The following is a 23,134-nucleotide window of genomic DNA, read 5'->3' on the forward strand; positions in this document are numbered from 1 at the left end:
TCTTCTTGAGGTTTTCAGGGTGGTTTTATGGTTCGTGTTAAATCAGACACTGAAACAGATTAGTTCTGAATATACACACACCCTCAGATCTCAGTGCATCCAACAACAAGGAAAGCACTGTGCTTATTTTATATGTGATGAGGACAAATATGCCCACATTATACAAACACAGTCAGCAATCAGCCATTCCTCTGTTGTTGCTTTTTTTTTTGGGCCAATGTGTGTTGCAACTTTATGATGTAAAATCCAACACTGCAACAAGAGCCGACCCCAGCACACAGTCCTCCATCTATCCAGGGATTTAGTTAAAAGAAACAAAATCACGCAGCCCGAGGACTGTGTAGCCTTTCAGACAGAAACAGAGAGAGAAGGAGGGAGAGGGAGGGAGTGGGAGGGAAGAAAATAAAAACCCTACACATCAAAGGACTGGCGCAGAGGAAAGGATAGGCAAACACTCGCGCTGAAAGTCAAACGTGGACCTTGATTTTGAAGAGAGAAAAAAAAAGGAAAGGAAAGCAAGTGCGTAGACTGTGAGAGAGAAAGAGAGAGAGAGACATGGATAGAAGCGAAGCATCTTCAAGCGTGACACTTTGTTGTCTGCCTCGCTGAGACGCAGCCACACGACACACATTCGACAAGACGAGGGTGGGAGGGAGGGCTGTTGTCTCTTCTTTGAAGGCTTAAGTTTCCTTCACAAAAACAAAAAAAAAACCCACCAAGAATAAAAACGCCTTGCGCATTTACAGCAGGATAAATTACGGGAACTAGGCCAACACTCCGCCAGCTTTTAAAGCAGAAGCAACCACAACATTCCCTCTGTGAGAATAAAAAAGGATTAAGGCGGTAATACGTTTATCAGTAAAAGCACATTTATTAATTTTTTTCAGTTCACATTTGGGTATGCAATGTGGCTGGGAGAGCACAGACAAGCACAAGTGCAATACTCTCTGGGTCTGCTAGGGGGTGGCACGTCAAAAGCCCTATGCCTTGAGACACCAAATTAAAAGGGATGCTCTGACGCACCATACGCAATGCTGAAGACAGATCCAGCAAGAGGGGTATAAAACTTCTCCGGAGTGATGGGGCTTAATCCAGTACGCTTGGGATGTGTTGAAGCACCAGAACTAATCATCCAACATCAGTACCTGGCTGAATGCCATCAGATCCTTACAGAAATGTTCCAAAATCTAGTGTAAGGCCTTCACAGAAGAGTAGAAGTGGTTTCTGAGGCAAACAGGGACTCGATACTCACAATGGTAACAATCCGAGATCTGTAACCTATCGTTATACTTATATAGCGCCTTTCTAGATACCCAAGGACGCTTTACAATCCACACTGCTCAGAACACTCAGAACACTCAATCCACACACACATCTGTAATGTTAAATGTTACATTTCCATCTACTTCTGTGGGAAGTTCAGGCTTTAGATACTACAACGGTTTTTGTTTGTCAGTAGATCAAGTAGAAAGTGATGTATCATGATTTAAAACTGATAGAAAAACAAATGTTTATTTGTGCATAAGATGGCAGTGTGGATAGTGCTGGTGCTGCTTTGATCTGCATATGTCCAACATATTTTGTCTTCCTGAGAAATGTCTGTGGAGTGTGGTGTGTTCTCCCTGTGTCTGCGTGGGTTTCCTCCGGGTGACTGTCTGTGAGGAGTGTGGTGTATTCCTCCACCTCCAGGTGCTCCGGTTTCCACCCACACTCCAAAAACACATGTTGGTAGGTGTCCATAGGTGTGAGTGAATGTGTGAATGTGTGTCGCCCTGTGAACGACTGGCCTGTGTACCCCTATTAGTTGAGCTGCATTGGCTACCCTTAGCTGCTCGCATCAAATTTAAATCACTAATGATGGCCTTCAGAGTATTCACTGGTCCTGCTCCCATCTACCTCAATAGACTCTTAAAACCATACATTAGCGCCCGCCCTCTCCGTTCCTCAAAGGAGCGCCAACTAGCACGGCCAACCCCCCGTACAGGTCAGTCGAGGCTATTCTCATCTCTGGTACCACACTGGTGGAACGAGCTTCCAAGCACAGAGCAACAGGAACCCTCTCCGCATTCAAGAAATCCTTGAAAACCCAGCTCTTCCGAGAGTATCTTTTGCACTGAATGTCTTTCTTTAATGCACTTATTACTTTCTGGCATATTGCACTCAATGTAAAGTATTTTGTATAGTTTGTGCTGTAGTTTGAATGTTAGATCCTTTTTTGTAAGTCGCTTTGGATAAAAGCGTCTGCCAAATGCATAAATGTAAATGTACCTATATATTCACACACACATACCTGAATATATATATATATATATATATATATATATATATATATATATATATATATATATATATATATATACACATACACATACACACACACACACACATTGCGGTAAGTCTGGCATATCCTAAGCCAAACCAATACTTTCAAAGTTCACCGAGCAGGTTATTTATATAGAGTCTTATACAAGGCAAGATACAAGACGTTGAGGCAGAATGGTACTTAAGAATGGCTTACGGTTCTCTGTATTTCTATTGTGTAGAAAATGGCCTTGTCAGCTTAAAGCTGGAATCTCTCACTCGTCAGTTCTCAGCAGCGCCTTCTTCACTGAGCTGAACATGGAGTGTGTGGCTCCACTCAGCACATCTGGAAATATTTAACTGGATTTAAAGTAGAGACAGTATTTTGTTCATTATTATACGTTACTATAACCAAGGCCAGATTAAGATCCTTTGGTGCCCTTGGACGCTGGAGTTATGATGACCTGTATGCAATGATTGAGCAAATGTAAGCCACTGCTCTACACACTAAAACACACACACTACTAATGCACTGGTCAACAACCCAAGACTTCCCAAAGACTGTTAAACTGCTTGCCAAATGGACGTGGAGTGTTCCTGGACCCCGATTATCACAATTTAAAATTTAGCTTTATACAAGTGCCCAAAAGTATGTAGACAGCCCGGTGCGCACCCTGCATAATTTATGTAAACTTCATAGAAAAGCATGGACTGAGATGTGATACTCGGGAGCAGCTGCACATGAGCTTATATAATGCCAAGCATGAGCTAAAGGGGTATCTCTGTCCATGGAACTCTATGGAGCATTTTCCATTTTCTTTGGGGTGAGTTAGATTGCCAAAACTACTCATGCAACATTCGCCGAGTCACTGCTGTGGATAACTCCACACACTCGCCGAGTCACTTCGGTGGATAACTCCACACACTCGCCGAGTCACTGCTGTGGATAACTCCACACACTCGCCCAGTCACTTCTGTGGATAACTCCACACACTCGCCGAGTCACTGCTGTGGATAAGTCCACGCACTTGCCCAGTCACTTCTGTGGATAACTTCACACACTCGCCGAGTCACTGCTGTGGATAACTCCACACACTCGCCCAGACACTTCTGTGCACAACTCCACACATTCGTGAACATACATTCACATACATGAACATCAGTATTTCACCTCACTGATGTTTATGTGGCTGAATGCCATCAAATCATTACAGCAATGTTCCAACACCAAGTCTAATGTCTTCCCAGAAGAGACTGTACAGACTGTAGTCCACCTGTTTCTCTGCACGCTTTCTTATTCCCTTTTCACCCTGCTCTGCTCTTCAATGGTCAGGACCCCAGTGTGTGTTGTGCTGGTAGGAGTGGATCAGTCACAGCAGTGGCTGCTGGAGTTTTTAAACACTGTGTCCACTCTGTTATGCTTGGATCAGACTACACAATATTTTTGTCTTTCACAACATCCACTGTGTCAGATTAAGGCTATAAATCCGTGCCGTGTCTTGCTCGGTCGACTGGCGACGCTACACGTTTGACACGGACCATTCTTCGTTCGCGTCATTGGGTGAGCTCAGATTTTCTCAGGAGGCGGGTGAAGGAACTGTCAATCACGGCTAAAGAAGCGCTGCGTGTGCTGCTAGCAGTATTGTGTTTCAAAAAGAAGAAGAAGAAAAACACGATTGTGGACCTGTTCCTGTGTGTTTCGAGGAGGAGAGAATAGACTTTCTCCTGCAAAGGGAACTTGAGGTAATGTGTTAACATGTCAAGAGCATTTATTCAGTTCAGTTTTTCCACCTGACAGCTGCAGCTAGCCTACCTCTTTCTCTTCTTTACCTCTTCAGATGTGCACCAGACAGCACTCTGTCCTCCTATTGGTCATCGTCAAGGAACATGCCATAGGAACATGAGACCTTTCGTCGTGGGGTGTCCCAGAGGGCACAGCGCTGATCTTTGATTATGTTACACTACACGACCGTTACTCGCCCCGGATGCTCATACTCAGTTCTGATGCTGGAAATTTGTCGGATACAATAAAATCGTGCCAAAATCGGGCTAAATTTGTGTTGTCTGATCCCGGAATAAGATACTCCTACTTCGTTGGTCCAGCTTTGTAGATGTCTGCAGTTTGTGTTGGTTGTCCTCAAGTCCTTTAGGATACTGTCGGCTGGACATATTTGTTTGTTGGACTATTGAGCAGTTTAAAGACTCCAGCACTGCTGTGGCTGATCCACTCGTACCAGCACAACACACATTAACCCACCACCATTTCAGAGAATGCTCCCCCACCCAAATCACACCTGCTCTGTGGTGGCCCTGAGCGTCAAGGTGCAGAGCAGGGTGAAGTGGAGATAAAAAGCATGCAGATGGACTACAGTGTGCAATTGTAGAAGTAAAAAGTGCTCTGGTGTGGTCAGTGGAGCTGATAAAATGGACAGTGAGTGTAGAGACAGTGTAGGTGTTCCTAATCCAGCAACTGTTTGGTGTAGACTCATGTATGAGGGTCTTGGCCAAAAGTTCAGTCTCAATTAAAGCTGTCTCTGGGATGTTCACCCAGTAGAGCTGGCCTTCACTTGCATCACAGCTCTTTGTAGCATAGCAAGAAAAACTACTACCATAACCCAAGAAACTTAAACTTTAAACTGAACGATCCTACTCAAAGTTCAAAACTAAAAACTGGTCGAGGGATAGATCAGGAAGCCCCCAGGAGAAATCTGTGAGAGTGTTTCAAACGGCCAGTTTCAACTCTGTAGGAAAATCCTCCCTCTCTCTCTGTGTGTGGGAAGAGAGCCAGAGCTTTTCAGCAAGCTTTTAACCGCACATCCTGGACGGCCAACTGATTTAACTCTCTCTCTCTCTCCCTTTTTCTCTCTCACCTCACGATCTTGGCCTCCTTTGCCAAAAGCTGCTTTTTTTCATGCCATCCTTGGCTGGAGATGCCTGCTGTAAAAGGCTAAAAGTAGGGAAAAGTTTCTGTTCTTCCCTTTCCTTTCCTAACAAGGATTCGCAGAAGCTCAGCTCCTCTGGATGCTCGGGCAAGTGAGGAGAATGTTTCTAGGAGTTTGGCTTGGAGAGGGAGAGCGAGAAAAGGAGGGAGGGAGAGAAAGAGAAGAAAAAAAGAGAGGCTCTAAGTCTTCGCAGATGGCATGTTTACAAGCGTACGTAGCGTTCCTGCCGTGGAGCGGGACGTTCTCCTCCAGGCGCTGATTTCCAGATGACAAGGGGTGGTATTTGTTTAAAACACGTCATTGAGGACTGTTAGGCTGAGCCGGTACTCGTCCCCTGGGGGCTACAAAACACAACAAACTGCAGCTCATCTGATCACGCAGATGTGATTTGGAGAGAAGAGCTGTATGACTCTGTGCTGTGGGTACTGATCAAATTCAGCGTCTCTAGACTTTGTAAACATCTCACACTGTCACTGTGTCGCCCTCTGAGGAGCCTGGACTTAGACGGCTCCACCTGGGCCATGGTTCCGTCCTGCTTCGTTTCCTCCCTGGCTTTCCCCACATACCTGCAGTTATCCATGGACTCACTGGCTGCCTCCCAATTATGTATTACACACTAATAATAATGAGTTTATAGTACACTATATAGTAATCATTATAGTGTTCTGCAGCACAATACACACCTCATTAACATTCTACACTGTTTCTTACCACCAGGATTAACTGTTGCTATGACAACGCATGTCATTCAAATGTGCCATCAAAACGCCATCCCCCATTTTATTTTCTTTTTATACAAAGGCTGAATCTCAAATATCTCTCTACACCATATGTAGTGCACAGTGTATGTCACAAAATAATAGTTTCTGCTCCTCCCTTTGTTTCCTTCTGGGGCTGTGTGGGAGAATAGGGTCCATCTTTATCATTCTCAAAAATCGACTGATTCAAGTGTGCACTGTGGAGTTTCAGCATACTGGGCTATAACACTTGTAACTATACTACAAATTCATACACGGGTTGGTTTTAATATAAAAGGTAATGTTTTTTTATAAAATTCAGAAAATATTTCCTCATCATTTGTTAGCTTTCTGGTCTATTTGTGCATTGGAAAAATTTCCAGAATTTATATACATCCATGGCTCAGTATAATGTGACTCCCTGAAATCGCTCTGTATTTCTCTCAAGAAACAGCACCTGGAAAAGTTTGAACATTAGAGAGACCTCCGACTATTGAAAAGCATGAAAAAGGTAACAGGACGTTGTTCTATTCCTGCTGCCTAAGTGGATGATATTGACTTTTTTTTGCTTTTTAATGTGGAAACCACTCCAACCACTAATTTTCCGAGACGATAAACACAGACCAAACGTGCTACAAAACTCAACAACTCGAGTTACAAATGATTTCTGTGGCAATTCAAACAGTGAATAAAAATGTACAGACTTTAAACTTCAACCACATGCTAACTACATTCGCCTTCTTACTCAAACATACCATTGCACCTTAAAAGATTAGGAGCTTCTGAATGAAAACAAACCGGAAATGTAATTGTTTTGCACAATTGGGATGCACCCATTAACTCTCCGTCACATACTCCTCTGACCATTAGTATTTGCAAACTGCTAATAAAGTCAGTATCTACTACCAGACACCAATCATTTGTGATGTTGATGTCACCTACTTCTTTCTACACTCATTGCTGATTCTCTCAGCTCCGCTGAGCACTTTGCAGTTTTACAGTTACAGACTTTGGTTCTTCTGTTGCTCTCCTTTCACCCTGCTGTTCAATGTTCAGGTAGCAGTTCTGCTGGAGTATTTAAAGTCCTCAGTGTCACTGCTAGACTGAGAATAGTCCTCCAACCAAAAATATATAGCCCACAGTGTCCTGTGTCACTGATGAAGGGCTAGAGGATGACCGACACACACTGTGCAGCGACCACACACTCGAACGCACTCTGCTGAAGTATGGGTCTGTGTTTGTCCCTCCTCCTTGGTTGTGCATTGCCATAACTTGGCCCCTGATTGGTCTACAGACTTGACTGAAGTTCCGTTGGAATGCTGAAAGCCTAATCTACACAGAGATCATATTTTAATAGTTTTTGTACTTTTTGTAACCCTTTTGCCAGGAGTCATTACACAAACAGGTGGATTACTAACAAATGGTTTGACAGAAAGACTCAAATTTGGTCTCGTTTGAAAGGAAAAGCCTGAGGTAAGCACTGGTATACTGTGTGTCTGAGTCGCTTCTGGGCTCTTCAGGCTTCATGATGCAACAGTTTTGTTTGGTTGTCGGACTCAAACACTAAATATTTCCATACGTAATTTCGTTTTTTTTCAACCAGTTGCAACAGACCTGTTGTATCTGCCGATGCCACTCCTCATGTTGGTGTTGTTTTAGCTTTCTCGGCTTATTAGCGTGTAGGCTTATTATGGCGACCTCATGTGATCTGGTAGATCTGTGAAGACTTCAGTACCTCCGGGACCACAGGAAAAGACTCTTTTTGCATCGACTTGGTACCGAATTATCGGTTCTTGTGACATCTCTACTACTGTCCCTGGCTTTACATCTATGTGGTCGAGCAACGAGGAAGGAGTACTACTTTTTAATTCTGTTTATTTTGTAGCCAGTTACTTTTATCCATATGCTGTGGTAGTTTACAAATGGACAACATTGTGTTGTTGGAGAGGTACAGGGTCTCAATAGGGGTCCCTGAGGCTTTCAACACTTCTTCTGTAAACAGATGCCATGTTGATCAGTATAAGATTTTCCATTTACTTTTTACTTTGTCTCCTACTTATAACGTCTCCGATTGGACATTGAAGTGGAGAACACTCAGAAACATAAATAAACCACTTAGCTGCAGGGAGGGCACTATTGTATAGAAGAGTGTGTCGCCATGGCTATAAGTATCATGCTCATTCATTTATTAATTGGTCACCAATACATGAACTAACCATCACAGTCTTTTCATATCACAATTCACTACATCAGACAATATGTCATCCAGCACTATTTATACACACGTGATTTTCCATTAACACTGATCCGTGTGTGTTTATAATTACATAAGCTTGCCTGTGTCCAAGAAACACACACACACACAGACACACACACACACACTTCCCTTTGCTTGCTTCACTGTCAATCGACCATGAGCTCAGACTTCCAGTGAGAAACACAGAGCGCCAAAAGGGCATATCAGCCTTACCTCATAAACCGGATTAAACCAGATCTCCAATTTCATCTAACTTAATCCATCAAGAATATACAGAGGCCCTCCCAAAGCTCGCTCTCTCCTTCACTCTTTGTTTTCATGAGCACAGAACTAAACTGCTGCTTGGAAAAATGCACAAACCTTAATCAGCAGGTTTTCCGGGACCTCTCATGTGGATAGACCTGAGGAACACTCTGGGAATTGCAAGGGATTTTCACAGAAGTTGGCTTTCTGTTCTTTAGTTGACTCCAAAGAAGAGCCACCAGCACATCAGTCTATGACCAACAGGTTCAGGGCCAAATGTGGGCTAGAGGGGGGTAAAAAGACAGCCAGCACTGGAGCACTAGAGCGTTGTGGGTTTTCTGCAGTGACACAGTGACAGGACCTTTGGGATGAGCTTGGGATTGTTGTTCAGAACTAATCATCATTGACCTGACTTTTCCAGAAGAGCAGGGGCTGTGACTGCAGCAAAGGACAAAAAACTAAATATTAATTTGTTTGATATTAGAATAAAATACAGGTGTCCACAAACATTTGGGCTGTTTGGATTTAAGGTCATCAGAACAGAACAGAACAGCTCTCTCTCTCTCTCTCTCTCTCTCTCTCTCTCTCTCTCTCATCTATAGTTGGAGTTCACTAAAGGGAAGTGATGGTCTGTTTGTGTGTCTGGGCGCGGTGAGACAGGAAGTCTGTCCGAGGGAGGATGAGTGTAAAACGGAACCCTGTTATAACCACATCTCACTCCAACAACAAATCACACACACAAATTCTCACCGCAGAACAGAGAGAGCCAGACCCAGAACCAGTAAAGAAGCCAGAAATGTGAGAGCCAGACCCAGAACCAGTAAATAACCCAGAAATGTGAGAGCCAGACCCAGAACCAGTAAATAACCCAGAAATGTGAGAGCCAGACCCAGAACCAGTAAAGAACCCAGAAATGTGAGAGCAAGACACATAACCAAGAACTCAGAAACAGAGAGGAGCAGAATCAAAACCAGTAAAAAACCCATTACAGTGAGAACCAGACCCAAAACACATGGGGTTCTGTGTAATTTAAGAAAAACAATATCAATTTCCATATGATTAGCCCTGATTACATCTTTATTTCTGGACTGCTCTTTATTATTGGATCACTCTGCATTCCTGGACTGCTTTGTATTATTGGATCACTCTGCATTCCTAGACTGCTCTGTATTATTGGCTCGCTCTGCATTCCTGAACACCTCTGCATTCCTGGACTGCTTTGTGTTATTGGATCACTCTGCACTCCTGAACACCTCTGCATTCCAGGACCCCTCTGCATTCCTGGACCGCTCTGTGTTATTAGATCACTCTGCATTCCTGGACACCTCTGCATTCCTGGACCACTCTTTGTTATTGGATCACTCTGCATTTCTAAACACCTCTGCATTCCTGGACCCCTCTGCATTCCTGGACTGCTCTGTGTTATTGGATCACTCTGCGTTCCTGAACACTTCTGCATTCCTGGACTGTTCTGTGTTATTGGATCACTCTGCATTCCTGAACACTTCTGCATTCCTGGACCGCTCTGTGTTATTGGATCACTCTGCATTTCTGAACACCTCTGCATTCCTGGACCCCTCTGCATTCCTGGACCCCTCTGCATTCCTGGACTGCTCTGTGTTATTGGATCACTCTGCATTCCTGGACACCTCTGTGTTATTGGATCACTCTGCATTCCTGAACATGCCTACATTACTGGACTGCTCTGTGTTGTTGGATCACTCTGCATTCCTGGACTGCTCTGTATTATTGGCTCGCTCTGCATTCCTGAAACCCTCTGCATCATTGGACTGCTGTGTGTTATTGGATCACTCTGCATTCATGAACACCTCTCCATTCCTGGACTGCTCTGGATCACTCTGCATTCCTGAACACCTCTGCATTCCTGGACCGCTCTGTATTATTGGATCACTCTGCATTCCTGAACACCTCTCCATTCCTGGACTGCTCTTTGTTATTGGATCACTCTGCATTTCTGAACACCTCTGCATAGCCTATCGATCAGCTGAGAATGTGGATGTTTTAATAAAGGCTATCAAACCAAAGCCACTGGTTCATCCATTCCTAATCCAATTAATTCCCTTTTTATAGTCCGCCGTGGATAATGCGATTCCACCCCGGAGGAGAGAGGCTCACTCAATTAGGCCGAGCTGCCGTCCATTGATTTGTCCTTTCTCTTCGTTTAGCCCAGAGGAGGCTTGTGTGAATGAGCTAATTGGCTTGAAGGTGACCTCAGGTCAGGCCTGATGGGAGCTGAGCGTCTGATAAACACTCAGCAGCGTGTTCAGGTTAGAGGAGCTTTAATCATCGCCGCTTTCTGAGAGTGTACAGGGTCAAGGTCTATGCCTCTCGCTCATGAAGATGTAGCATGACTAGAATTAATACTGCCTGCTTTTATGTTTGATGAGAGACCAAATGGATATCACTAGGGACGTGTATCGATTATCGGGAGACATTCTACGTGTCCAAATATTTGCATAAACCCCATATTATTAGTGAATTTCAGCTACTTTAAAAGGAATGTATCCTCCCCCTTTTCCTCAAGGGAGCTAAGTTCTGGGTCTTAATGAGACATCTGTGACCTGCTTTGGTCAAATTACCACAAACCCCAGCGTTCACCCGTTGTCTAAACAGCCCTGTTCAGAACAACCAACTTCAACTCCTGTTCCTTTAAATGAGAATGAGCCACACACAGCTCTCACCCAAGAGAGCAGCGAGAAGTGAGGCTCACCTAGGCTTTTAGCTCTGATCGCTTCCTACTCTGCTTCCATTTCCACACTTTTAGCTCATTTCTCTTCCTTCTCTGCTCTTGTTTTCACAGTTTTAGCTTGGTTGTCTTCCTTGTCCACTCGTTTTTTGCAGTTTTAACTAGATATGTTCGGATCAAGTTTTTCAACCCCAACACCAATCCGGGCCTTTTATTATAGAGTATTTGCAGATACAGAGTCCCGATCAGATACTTATATTTTGCTAGATAATACTGTTACACAGTGCACACTTCAAGTACATTATAATTATTAAAGTCAGCCCAGTGAATCTGCTTAACAATGAATGTCTCACATTAAGAAAGAAATGGCATACACCTAAGCTACAGATTTATATATTTTTTTACAACAAAGTAAACAAACAACTCATATAAATTCCAGCTAGTGCAGCATTGCAGTAGTAGTAGTGCTGGAGGGAACATTCACATCGGTCACGACTGGCTCGAGGAGGAGGATCTAACTTAAGATCAAGCTCAATTAAGCTGATACAGATCAGTAAAATAATGCAGTGATCGGCCCTGATACCGATCTTTGTGATCGGTTCGGGACATCCCTAGTTTTAACACCATTCTCTTCTTCTAATTTCAAAATTTGATCTAATTTATCTTTTTAGCTCATTCTCGTTTCATTTCTCCGTGTTCATCCTGTTTCAGGTTTCCAAATTAATGTGCACATGCTCTGAACCAGTGAATTTATCATAATATGTCCCATTTAAGGTGGACTTATTGTGGACACAGATGTTCAGCTGCACACACACTGCTGTATTATCTCCAGAGAGAAGCATAAAATTAAACAAGACACTTTGGAGCAGATGCACATAAGTGTTCAGCAGAGAGGTGTGATGCTCATAAAGCACTGGTTGAAAGAGCAGTGGAAGTGTGTTCTCTGGAGAGATTAATCCAACATATTTAGGTGGCGATTGTGATCCAGAACTATTCATCTAACATCAGTATCTGGCCTCACTAGTGTTCTCATGGCTGAATGTAAAATAAATGCTCAAGTCTTCTGAGAAGCAGAAACTGTTACTGCAGTAAATAGGGCTCAGCTACCTATTGATGCCCTTGATTTCAGAAGAAACTGCAATGATAATAAATATGGAACATATATTTATGTATAAACAGACGTGCACATGACGTGCACATTGGATATTAATATGGACATCATTCCCATATCAGTGCAGTCCAAGATACATCTCCTTAATTTTTACCTGAATGGACCCATAGATCAGATTAAGTGTCAGTACATCATGTTCAGAGAGCCAGAAAAGAAGGAGAGATGAGAGAGCGATAGATGGACTTTTCTCTCCTTTTATCACCATTAAAAATGCCATGAAGACTAATTTCTCTTATCTTGGTTCTCCAGTGTCCTTGGGGCTCCTTCAAGGGGGAGTCTGGTAAAGAGAGAGTGTTTAATACACTCCCTGCTCCACTGTTTAATGGTGATCTTTATTTCTGCAATGCCTTGATCTAGAGGATGTTCGTCAGTTTGTTCACAGTGGTGGTGAATGGAACCAGACATCTGAAGAGTATTAAAGGGGACAATATTCTGTCTGTTCCACAAGGCAACACAGACGTGGGGTTCAAATGAAACGTCTGTGACCTGCTTCGGTCAAAACCCCACAGCAGTGTTCTCCCCCTGTCTAAGCAGCCCTGTTCTGAATGGCCGCTTTCAGCGCCTGTTCCTTTAACTGATAACAAGTCACTCGCTGTTCACACCGACCCTGACGGCACCCAGATCGTTTCGCTCGGTTCTCTTTCCTCTCAGTTCTCGTTTTCTCTGTTATTACACAATGCTCTTATTTCTCTGCACTTCTTGTGTTTATTTTAAACTTCAGGTAAATGCGGGTCCAGTGCTGTGATTGGTGAAACTGAGATGAGGGGGCAGGACAAATCAAATGTCTGTTTGTGTGATGTCAGAAGCGAAGCAGAATCAGAGCGCCTGTTTGAACCGATGTTTTCTGACTTAGGCAGCCCACAGAAAACTGACAGGGTGATCTGGTTTCACATTGTGTGGGTTGGTGGGTTCCAGATGCCCTAAGTAATGTGAACAAGCACTAAGCAAATCTTGAAATGCAGCCCTGATCCACAGAAACCTGGGCAGATTTGTTTACAATGAAGGTCAACAGAAACAGACATCTGTAGAGTTTTGTTCTTCAACGGTCAGGACCCCCACAGAGCAGGTGTGATGTGGTGGTGGGTCATCCTCAGCGCTGCAGTGACACTGACGTGGTGGTGTGCTACCGTGTTGTGCTGGTGCGAGTGGATCAGACACAGCAGTGCTGCTTGAGTTCTTAAAGCCTGTGAATTGCCCATCAACCAAAGATATCCAGTCGATAGCATTCTGTGTCCACTGATGACCTACAAGGTGGACCAACGAGAGGAGCGGACAGGGAGTGGACACAGTGTTTCAACTCCAGCAGCAACTGCTGTGTCTGATCCACTTATACCAGTGCAACACCACCACGTCAGTGTCACTGCTTCGCCTAGAAAGATCCACCACCTAAATCATACCTGCCCTGTGGGGGTCCAGACCATTAAAAAACAGGGTGACAAGGGGCAAACAAAGTATGCAGAGCAACATGTGTATTACAGTCTGTAGTTGCAGAATTACAAAGTGACCCTGTGTAGAAACAATGAGGTGGCTTTAATGTTATGGCTGATACAGTGTGGTGTAAACGGTGTGGAGCTCAAAGCGACCACTGGGCTGGGTCTCGTGAAGTTTTATGGACAGAAAACGAGTGGCGCGCGACCCCGGAGCAGCCCCCCCGCCGGCCCCCGGCCCCAGAAGAGTTTCATACCTCGGCTTCGCGCTGACGTTGCCTCCTCGGTTCGCGACTTTCGCCACTTTCCTGCGGTTCTCGTGCGCTTCTTGCCTGTGCGACAGTCTCGCTGAGGTTCTCCCGTGCGCGGGCGGGGAGAGCAAGCGCTCGTGCGTCTTCTCAACAACTTCTTTTAACGGGGGGTCGTCCGCGCCGCTCGCCCCCCAAAAGTAGAGGAGCAGAAAGAATCCGAAGCCCGCCGCGATCACCGCGATCTTGTAGTGGAGCCTCATGGCGCCCGCGCCGCCGCCGCATGGAGCAGCGGGGGTCTCGGTTACGGAGCGGAGCGCGCGCGACGGAGCTGAAACCGTACTCGTGAAGAAGCGCGAGCCTCCAGCTCAGCTCCGCGTACACATCAGCCAACCCTTTCATCACCTCCCCCTCCGGAGGCGGGGCCTCGATGCTTTACCGTAATATTCAGAAAACATGCGTCTGAGGGACAAGATAACATTAGAATAGATTTCTCTCTCTCTCTCTCTCTCTCTCTCTCTCTCTCTCTCTCTCTCTCTCTCTCACACACACACACACACACACACACACAATTAATTCATCCATTGTCTGTAACTGTTTATTCAGTTCAGGGTCTCAGTGGGTACAGAGACTATCTGGAATCACTTGGCGCAAAGCGGGGACACACCCTTTCCTTCGCAGGGCGACACACCCTACCACAATCACACCTACAGACACTTTTTGAGTCGTCAATCCACCTACCAACATGTATTTTTGGCCCATACTTCTCACTGTCTGCACTAGGGCTGGATGATATGGCCAAAATTTATATCACGATATATTTCTAAATTTCAGTCGATATGATATTGATATAAACACCATAAAAGCCACAGGAAAAACTGCTAAAAACAAACAGGAAATGTAACATAGAAACCAAACATAACCCAGTAAACAAGGAACGTCCCTGGACGTTCAAAATAGGTCTAAAAGTAGTCTGTCCGTCAAGGACATATTTTAAACGTCAATGGACGTCCAAAATCCGTCTTAATAAGTTAGTTAAGTGGTGACCAATCGATAACGTCAGTGGATGTCCAAAACATATTTTATACAAGTAATTTATTTCGAGACCAATAGTTGTCTTTTCAATGTCTGTTTGGACGTCTTTTCAACTTTCATTTTCAACCTTAAGAGAACGTTGATTAGACGGCAGTCATTACGTCATTTCAACGTTGAATCAACGACTAATTGTTTACTGGGAAACCTCTTGGCTTTTTCAGTAATAATATTTTTAATCTACATTTAAAATTGAGGGCACTGATTTGGGCAGCGCCCGGTGTAATTACCGTCAGTCAGTGACAGATGCTGTAAATAATGTATATTGTAATATTAAAAAAGTGTATAAAAATCATGTCATTGTTACTGCAACATTGTATATTGCGATATATATTGATATTGAATTATTGTCCAGCCCTAGTCTGCCCCAACTCCCACCATTAGACCATAGACATATCAGACATTATCAGACTGTTGAAAAATTGACTTAACTATATTTAAATCTCAAATAAAATAATGTCATGAAGGAGTGTATTCTTAACCATTCTGTGATGGATTTCTTCAAATGTCTGGTTCCTATAATTCTATTTAAAAAAAAAATCTCTGCAATGCACAGTGTCATATCAAACCACTCTGTCTGGCTTTGTTTGTATCTTAAAAATATAATGCTGTAGATATTTGGGGAAATCAGTGGACTTTTTCTTGAATATCAGTGTGTTGCTCTTCTATTCGAGGTATTACGGTGTAAGCATGGACGCCGTGTGAAGTAGGAGCTGCTGCATGTGGTTGTTGTTGTCTACCCGGGAGAGAGGTGAGATATTGAGCAGCTTTTAGCTATTTAAGCAGGTTTAAGAGAAGATAACACCGTAAACTAACAGCATGGTTGTTTGTGACAACGTTAACCCATACATGCTTTTACAAAATGGCTGTTTTCCGCAGTAAACCTCTCTGTTTCCTGAGCATTGGCTAAGGAGTCGGTACAGAGTGTTTACAGCGAATATATCAGAAACTCCTAGTGTTCTGAGGCTTTATGTTGTGAATTTCATTAATATTATAATTACAAACCTATTACATTTATCTACAACGATATGAAGTAGTAAGCAAGCTCATCTTTTCCTTGTTTACAGCCTTGTAGAGAAAGGAGTGCAATTCAGGTTCTCAAAAGCCATTGTTAGTAGTAAATAATAGTATAAAATGTATTGTTAAAGTCGAGTACAGGTCTCCATAATGCTGTTTGGTACTCCAAATTCAGCATAACACCAACAATACTGAGTTATGCCTGTTGAGAACGATTCAGCCAGTCTCTCTGCTCCCTATGTGTGGCTTAATGCCTTTAAACCTTCACAGCAGTGTTAATAAAAGGATTTTAGAAGAAACAATGGATCAACTGGTGTCTATTAAAATGTGTTTACGTTTCAAAGTATTTGGTTGCGTGTTGTGCTTCTAGTGGTCTAAAACCACTCAGAGACGTTGGGGGAACACCAGTTAGTTAGTTAGTTTAATCATTTAGTAAATGACATCTTATTTTAAATAACAGTAATCACAAGGCATAGTGGCGCAGCAGGTAGTGTCTCTGTCACAGCTCCAGGGACCTGGTGGTTGTGGGTTTGAGTCCCGCTCTGGGTGACTGTCTGTGAGGAGTGTGGTGTGTTCTCCCTGCGTCTGCGTGGGTTTCCTCCAGGGTGACTGTCTGTGAGGAGTGTGGTGTGTTCTCCCTGCGTCTGCGTGGGTTTCCTCCAGGTGACTGTCTGTGAGGAGTGTGGTGTGTTCTCCCTGTGTCTGTGTGGGTTTCCTCCAGGTGACTGTCTGTGAGGAGTGTGGTGTGTTCTCCCTGTGTCTGCGTGGGTTTCCTCCGGGTGACTGTCTGTGAGGAGTGTGGTGTGTTCTCCCTGTGTCTGCGTGGGTTTCCTCCGGGTGACTGTCTATGAGGAGTGTGGTCTGTTCTCCCTGTGCATGGGTTTCCTCCGGTTTCCTCCCACAGTCCAAAAACACACATTGGTAGGTGGATTGGTGACTCAAAAAGTGTCCCTAGGTGTGAGTGTGTTTCGCCCTGTGAAGGACACCAGGGTGATTTCCTTTCCTCTGTCAACATTTCTTGAAAGTCCCACATCATTTCAGATCCATAGTTGTAAGTAATTCTTTCACAGTGGACAGATCAACACAAGCATTGTGGATTTGTTCACGTCTGAAGAGTAAATAGGGCTTGATGTATTATTTTGAAATAATCTGATGTACAAGGTGAGTCAAAAGTCGCACCTTTTTATTTCTCTGATATGCTACATGACCACTTTCCCATTGGAAAAATTCACCCTTGATCCAATAATGGCGGCTTTCAAGATGGCGGCCAAGTTCTATGCACAGCCTTAAAGATAGGCCTCCCTCACCCATTACTTGCTGAAGTATTCTGATAAAAGGGTTTTCTGTGACTTTTGACTCACTGAGTAGATCTTAATGAAGATACCCAAAAAACAAAATGGAGCTGAAGTAGCAGCTCAGAAACACTGCTGAAATAGTGCGCAAGTGGAACCTTTCACAACATCCACACCAAAGCTTTTAGGCTCCACCCATTTTGGTTCATTGGAATTTAACTGGTCAAAATTTGTTTCTAAAATATGAACTGTCAGAATGTTTTCCCCACTGTTTTTTTTTATTATGTAACTTCTTGTCATACATCTTACTTAGGGTCACGGTGGCTCCAGAGCCTACCTGGAATTTTTGGACGCAGGAGAGGAACACACCCTGGACAGGGCACCAGTCCATCACAGGACATCACACACTCACACCTGTGGATAATTTCACACACTCTAAGACACTGGCCAGAGGTTAGGATCAAACACTGGAGCTGTGTGACAGCCTCACTGCCACCGTCTCAACCCCCGAGAACTGCACATACTGTATTAATGTAACAAGGTCATTTACATATTATTGTGCCATCCATTTCTGTTATTGTACAGTGTAGTTTCTTTCATAAAACAGTCCTGCTGACAATTATGTTCTCTTTGTGTCCAATCAGTATACACGGAGTGTGAAATACTAGCATCCACAGCACTGTGACTTTTCCTTTCATGCCTAGTGAACCTTGCATACATTTAACTCTCACAGCCACAAGGTGGAGTCGTAATCTGCATTAAACTCTGATCGAGTGCCCAGGTTGATGTAGGTCAGACTTTAGACCATGTCCATTTTCTCTTCTACATTTAGAGACATTTCTTTTGATCCCCGAATGCAGCAGCAGGATCCCACCATAAATCAGTGGGATTCACAAGGACACTGCTTTAATTAAACAGTAATTAAACTCTCGAACCCTAGGATTACTGTTGAGTTTTAAATCATGAGACCACTGTTAAATATTTAAAGAGAACGTATTATAAAATAATTGCCTTTTCAGTGCATTTGCTCATTCATTTGGAGATCTGCAGCCCACCAACCCACGCCGTGTGCAGCGTAGGTCAGAAAACAAGGATAAAACGAGGCTTTCTGAGACTTTAGCATTGAACCGCCTCCTCGTCTGAGTCTCTCCAATCACAGCGGTGGACTGTGATCCTTGTGGGGTTTTGGCCAAAGCTGGTCACAGATGTTTCATTTAGAACCAGAACAGTTCATTGTGGAAAATGGAGAGAATATGTCCCCTTTGGGTCTTTTAAAAAAATTTTACATCTCTGATATACTTTTGTGCTCTTTTCATGGTCTATATTGTTGCCTTCCCCTGTATTGCCCTGTGTTTTTGTGAAAGGCCCTGCATAAATTGAGTGTAGTTATGAACTGAAATAGTTATTGAGCATTGCCCCTCCCTGTATACTGCTATACAGTTATTGAGGAACTGACAGGTGAGCCCACAATTACAGCTCTAAATGTTTGAGGTTAATTTAATTACTGTACACTGCTAGCCCCTTGAATTCTAAACATATTCTTTAGTTAAAATCTATTATCCAGTAAGTTATGATTAACTGCTTTAAGTGAAATATAATTATGTCAGTGTGACCTGCTCAATAACAAGAAAATATTGATCTTAATATCCAGTAAGTCCTAAAAGACTATAGCATAATTAATATGAAAATCTAAAATCTAGCCTTTCAAATAGGGAAGCACCGATTATGGTTTTTATGGTCGATTCTGATCTCTTCACAGCCAAAAATGCTAATAACCATCTAATAATAATAAAAATACTATTAATAACAATAATATTTCTACAACTACTACTACTACTACTAATAATAACAACAACAACAAAATAACAAAAAATAAATGTTGACATTTTCTATTATAAATGCATGAATGAACATAAGAAACTAGGGATGCACCGATTTTGAAATTTTGGGCAGATATGATAACCGATAACTAGTACCTTGGAGCAGCCGATACTGATAATTATATCCTTCACATTGGATTAAAGAAAAACAACTACTTGTTGTCATAGGACAATCCTGTATTTCAGTATTCAGTATTTGTACATTTCTGTACTTTTTAATTTTGTCTTTTAAGTTTATATATCAGCTGTAGTTCATTTATACTTTTATCAAAGATGTACTGCTTGTTTCTAGAGGGGCGCTAATTAGTGCAGCACCGGATTTCTTTTGGAGAGAGAGGGACAGAGTGTTTGAGCGAGTGTTTGTAATGATTTATCATTGTGTTTCAGTAATAAATTCAGACACTTAATGACTCTATCTCTATTTTGATGTTTTATATAAGAAGGGCTCCTGCAGCGTGGTGTTTGAGAGTATCTTACTGTCGTAAAACGTGCTGTGTGTGTGTACTGAGCATCGCTCATATTTTAAATTAGATCCCAGAGACAGTTGTAATATCGGCTAAAATTCCAATATCGGACCGAAAAAACAATAACTAAAAAAATCTGCATATCGGACACCAATATGAGCATCGCTATATGAAACACAATAGCTAATTTTTTGACTCTAATTAAAGTGTTACACAGCAGTTAAAGCTAATGGGCTACTGAACACAGAAAGACTTGTAAAATTTGATAAAATATTTTGGTATAGCATTCACACAGAGCGCAAACCTCGCCTCCCTGCCTCACATTTGTATCCTGTAAAGCCGCATGTATGGGGGAAAAAACTGTGCCGATTCTGATGTTACATCCCAAAGGTGTAAAATGTGAGTCCACAAACAGTCTTTAAACAATGAATCCTTCTTCCTCTTCCAGACGTCTGACTGAGGAATCGTCCCTGGACAGGCAGCATGATAACCCCGGTGTTTGAGCTGGGTCAGGACCCAGACGTCCTCACGCTGGTCATCCGCGTCCCTTACACACGGACGTCTGAGTTTGATGTCTTCATCGACGGAGAGGACTTCAAATTCTATGCCAAGCCTTACTTTCTCAGGTGAGCTGTGTTCTTAAGTGAATGAGTGAATGGTCTGTGGAGGAATATCTAAAGAAACGGTGGAACGGAAGGCACTAATAGAAATCAATACTTCAGATGTCTATATAGACACAGATCCACCATAACATTATGAACACCTTGTTTCAACACTCACGGTACATTCTCTCAGCTCCACTGTCCACAGGAGCACTTTTGTAGTTCGACAGTTACAGACTGAAGTGTATCTCTTGCTCCGCATATTTTGTTTGCCCCATTTCACACCATGTTTCTATGGTCAGGACCCCCACAGAGCAGGTATGGTTTGGGCGGTGGATCGTTCTCAGCGCTGCAGTTACACTGATGTGGTGGTGGTGGTGTTAGTGTGTGTTGCACTGGTACAAGTGGATCAGAGTGGATCATATAACCGTGTTGTTTTGCGAACACCAATGTGGCTCACTGTGGAGCAGTGTACTCTGTCTTGTGCAATGTCATTCTTCCAAACAGCATGACTGTTTAAGCAAAACTTTTCAGTTCCCACTCACATATGTTAAGTCAGTCAAAGCAGCGCTGCGAATAATCTGTTGTGGTCCTGTGGGCATCCAGAACATTGACAAGCAGGGTGAAATGGGGAGAGGAAGGTATGCAGAGCAACAAATATAGGACTTCAGTCTGTGATTGTAGAGATACAAAGTGTGTACATAGGGCTCTAGTTAAGTCAGTTCAGGTGTTTAAGTTTAATTTTTGTGACATTAGATGTGAGATAGTCTGTAATACTCTGGCTCTTCAGTTCTTCAATAACCTTCTAAAAAAAAATAAGGGGTAGTGTATCTGTTGCTGCTTTTTCTGTGATTAGTTGTGATAGTATCTCAGAGCAAGGGAATCACAACCCCTAAATGTACAAACTTACAGCTGTGTTTATATTGTTTATGTAACAATATCTGAACATTATTTTTGACTCAAATGTCAACCGTAATTTATCAAAAAGCAGCTCTACATAAATATTCAAAGCAAATTTTATTTACACTTTCAGTTTGTAATAAACAATAAAACATACTGTGTACTTAAACTTTAAACAAGTCTGGACGCAGTAATTCTGGGTCTCTACTTCATTTTGAGAAAGGAACAGATTTTCAGTAGGAACCAAAGTGAGTGGAGCGGTTGCAAGGGAATATGAAGACCTGCTTTCTGATTGGTGGACGCCACCATGCATCACTGCTTATTTTGCATAGAGCTAAGCGGAGCTGAACTTCATCGGATCACTGAATTTGCCCACTTCTCGTCGCTTAACGTTGCCCAGTGTCGCTGATTCTCATTGAAAATGAATGAATGGGATAATAAACTACACCAAGGGAATCCCGTTATTGGAAGAAAACCACAGACCTACCTTGAAAACCACTTAATAACATCTCACCACCTTTCATCCCTTGAATGTGGCCCTATGGGCAGACATGACATTAAATACAAACTACATACACATAATATTAAAATGAATGACTGTAGTGCTGCAGAACGTGATTTCACTTTTTCAGTGCCATGGCATTCAGTCTGAATGACTTCTTTAGATCCAATGGTAACCGATACTCGAATAGTGAAGAACAAGGAGCAGAAAAGGAAAAAAAAAACCACAGGGATACAGAAAGTCCAGAACGGCACAGAGAGCAGTGGTGAGAGTAGGTAACCAGACTGGATACAAAGGGTTAAAACTGGCTCCAGTCATCGCCATCACTGTAAATACAAATTTCCAATACAACTTTTGCCTTTTGTGTTTGTGTGTGTGAGTATAAAATAGAATATACGCTGCTGGTGTTTAATGAAGTATTTATATTTGCTAAATCCACATAGAAAGCAGAGATATGAGATGGTATTACTTTAATTCAGTGCTGTGATTTACACTAACCGCAGTTCACTGGGGTCTTGTGCTTGTAGGTTGACTTTACCTGGACGAATAGTGCAGGATGGAAGAGAAAAGGCCACCTTCGACATTGATAAAGGTAACAGCAGTCTCATTAAGGACAACTGCTTGTGATCTAGTGAGGGGTGGGTTGATTAATATTTAGAAGCCACACTCAGAAACATCATTAAATAACAATGCTGTGTAACTCTGTGCTGTGCGTTCAGATGAACAGGATCTTTTCTGCCTCCCCCCATCTCTGACCGTAGCTTTAACGGCTGTTAGAGTAATCTCTGAGCAGAACGCCGAAAAAAGGACGAGTAAATTGATTTGAGATGCTGGCGTGTGCCGAGGATGGCCCTCGGTGATCTGATTAGCCGAGGATTGCACTAATCCACAGGAAGTGAGGCCTCTTATACATGGCTCCTCTCACAGTACGAGAGATAATGGAAGATCAAGTCCAACCTGATATGCTTGTTCTCACTGGGATTTGAAAGCCACAAACTAATCCTACATCACCATGCTTAAGTCTTAAAGCCTTAATACCTGTGACCCAGGCCTGAGAAGAGCCGAGTGTACAACCACATGTCTATGGGCACCTGCTCAGTCAACAAAGGTATAGGGAAAATAACGGCTGCTTCTCTTTAAAGGTGACATTCATTACTGTAATCAAAAAACACAGTTTATAAAATTCAGAAGATGTTTTCTCACTGTGTTTACAGAGCCCCAGTGTCTGTAAATGAGTTTAAAAAAACAAACAAAAAAACAAAACAGTGTCTCAATCCGGTAGGCTAGTCTCTCTCTGTCAATATTTTAGACAACGGAGAGAACTCCAAACATTAAAAAGCAAGAACCAAGAT

General features: G+C 42.9%; 2 protein-coding genes across 3 annotated transcripts in view; one reads left to right on the plus strand and one right to left on the minus strand.

Moving 5' to 3' along the window:
- gxylt2 (glucoside xylosyltransferase 2) overlaps window positions 1-14,365 on the minus strand; it is a 37,171-nt gene extending 22,806 nt beyond the window's left edge. Inside the window, exon 1 of the mRNA XM_066664462.1 lies at window positions 14,043-14,365. Coding sequence (XP_066520559.1) covers window positions 14,043-14,296 — 254 coding nt within the window. The 5' untranslated portion in view covers window positions 14,297-14,365. The remainder of the gene's footprint in view (window positions 1-14,042) is intronic.
- Window positions 14,366-15,809: 1,444 nt separating this feature from the next.
- shq1 (SHQ1, H/ACA ribonucleoprotein assembly factor) overlaps window positions 15,810-23,134 on the plus strand; it is a 74,877-nt gene continuing 67,552 nt past the window's right edge. Inside the window, exons 1-3 of one of the 2 annotated variants that reach the window (XM_066665430.1) lie at window positions 15,810-15,876; window positions 20,227-20,404; window positions 22,310-22,374. In XM_066665430.1, the coding sequence (XP_066521527.1) occupies window positions 20,262-20,404; window positions 22,310-22,374 (208 nt within the window). In that variant the 5' untranslated portion in view covers window positions 15,810-15,876; window positions 20,227-20,261. Of the gene's footprint in view, window positions 15,877-16,913; window positions 17,064-20,226; window positions 20,405-22,309; window positions 22,375-23,134 lie in introns of those variants that run through there. The other variant, XM_066665431.1, reaches the window with a different exon arrangement.

This window comes from Hoplias malabaricus, chromosome 3, assembly GCF_029633855.1.
Source record: "Hoplias malabaricus isolate fHopMal1 chromosome 3, fHopMal1.hap1, whole genome shotgun sequence".
Lineage (NCBI taxonomy): Eukaryota > Metazoa > Chordata > Actinopteri > Characiformes > Erythrinidae > Hoplias > Hoplias malabaricus.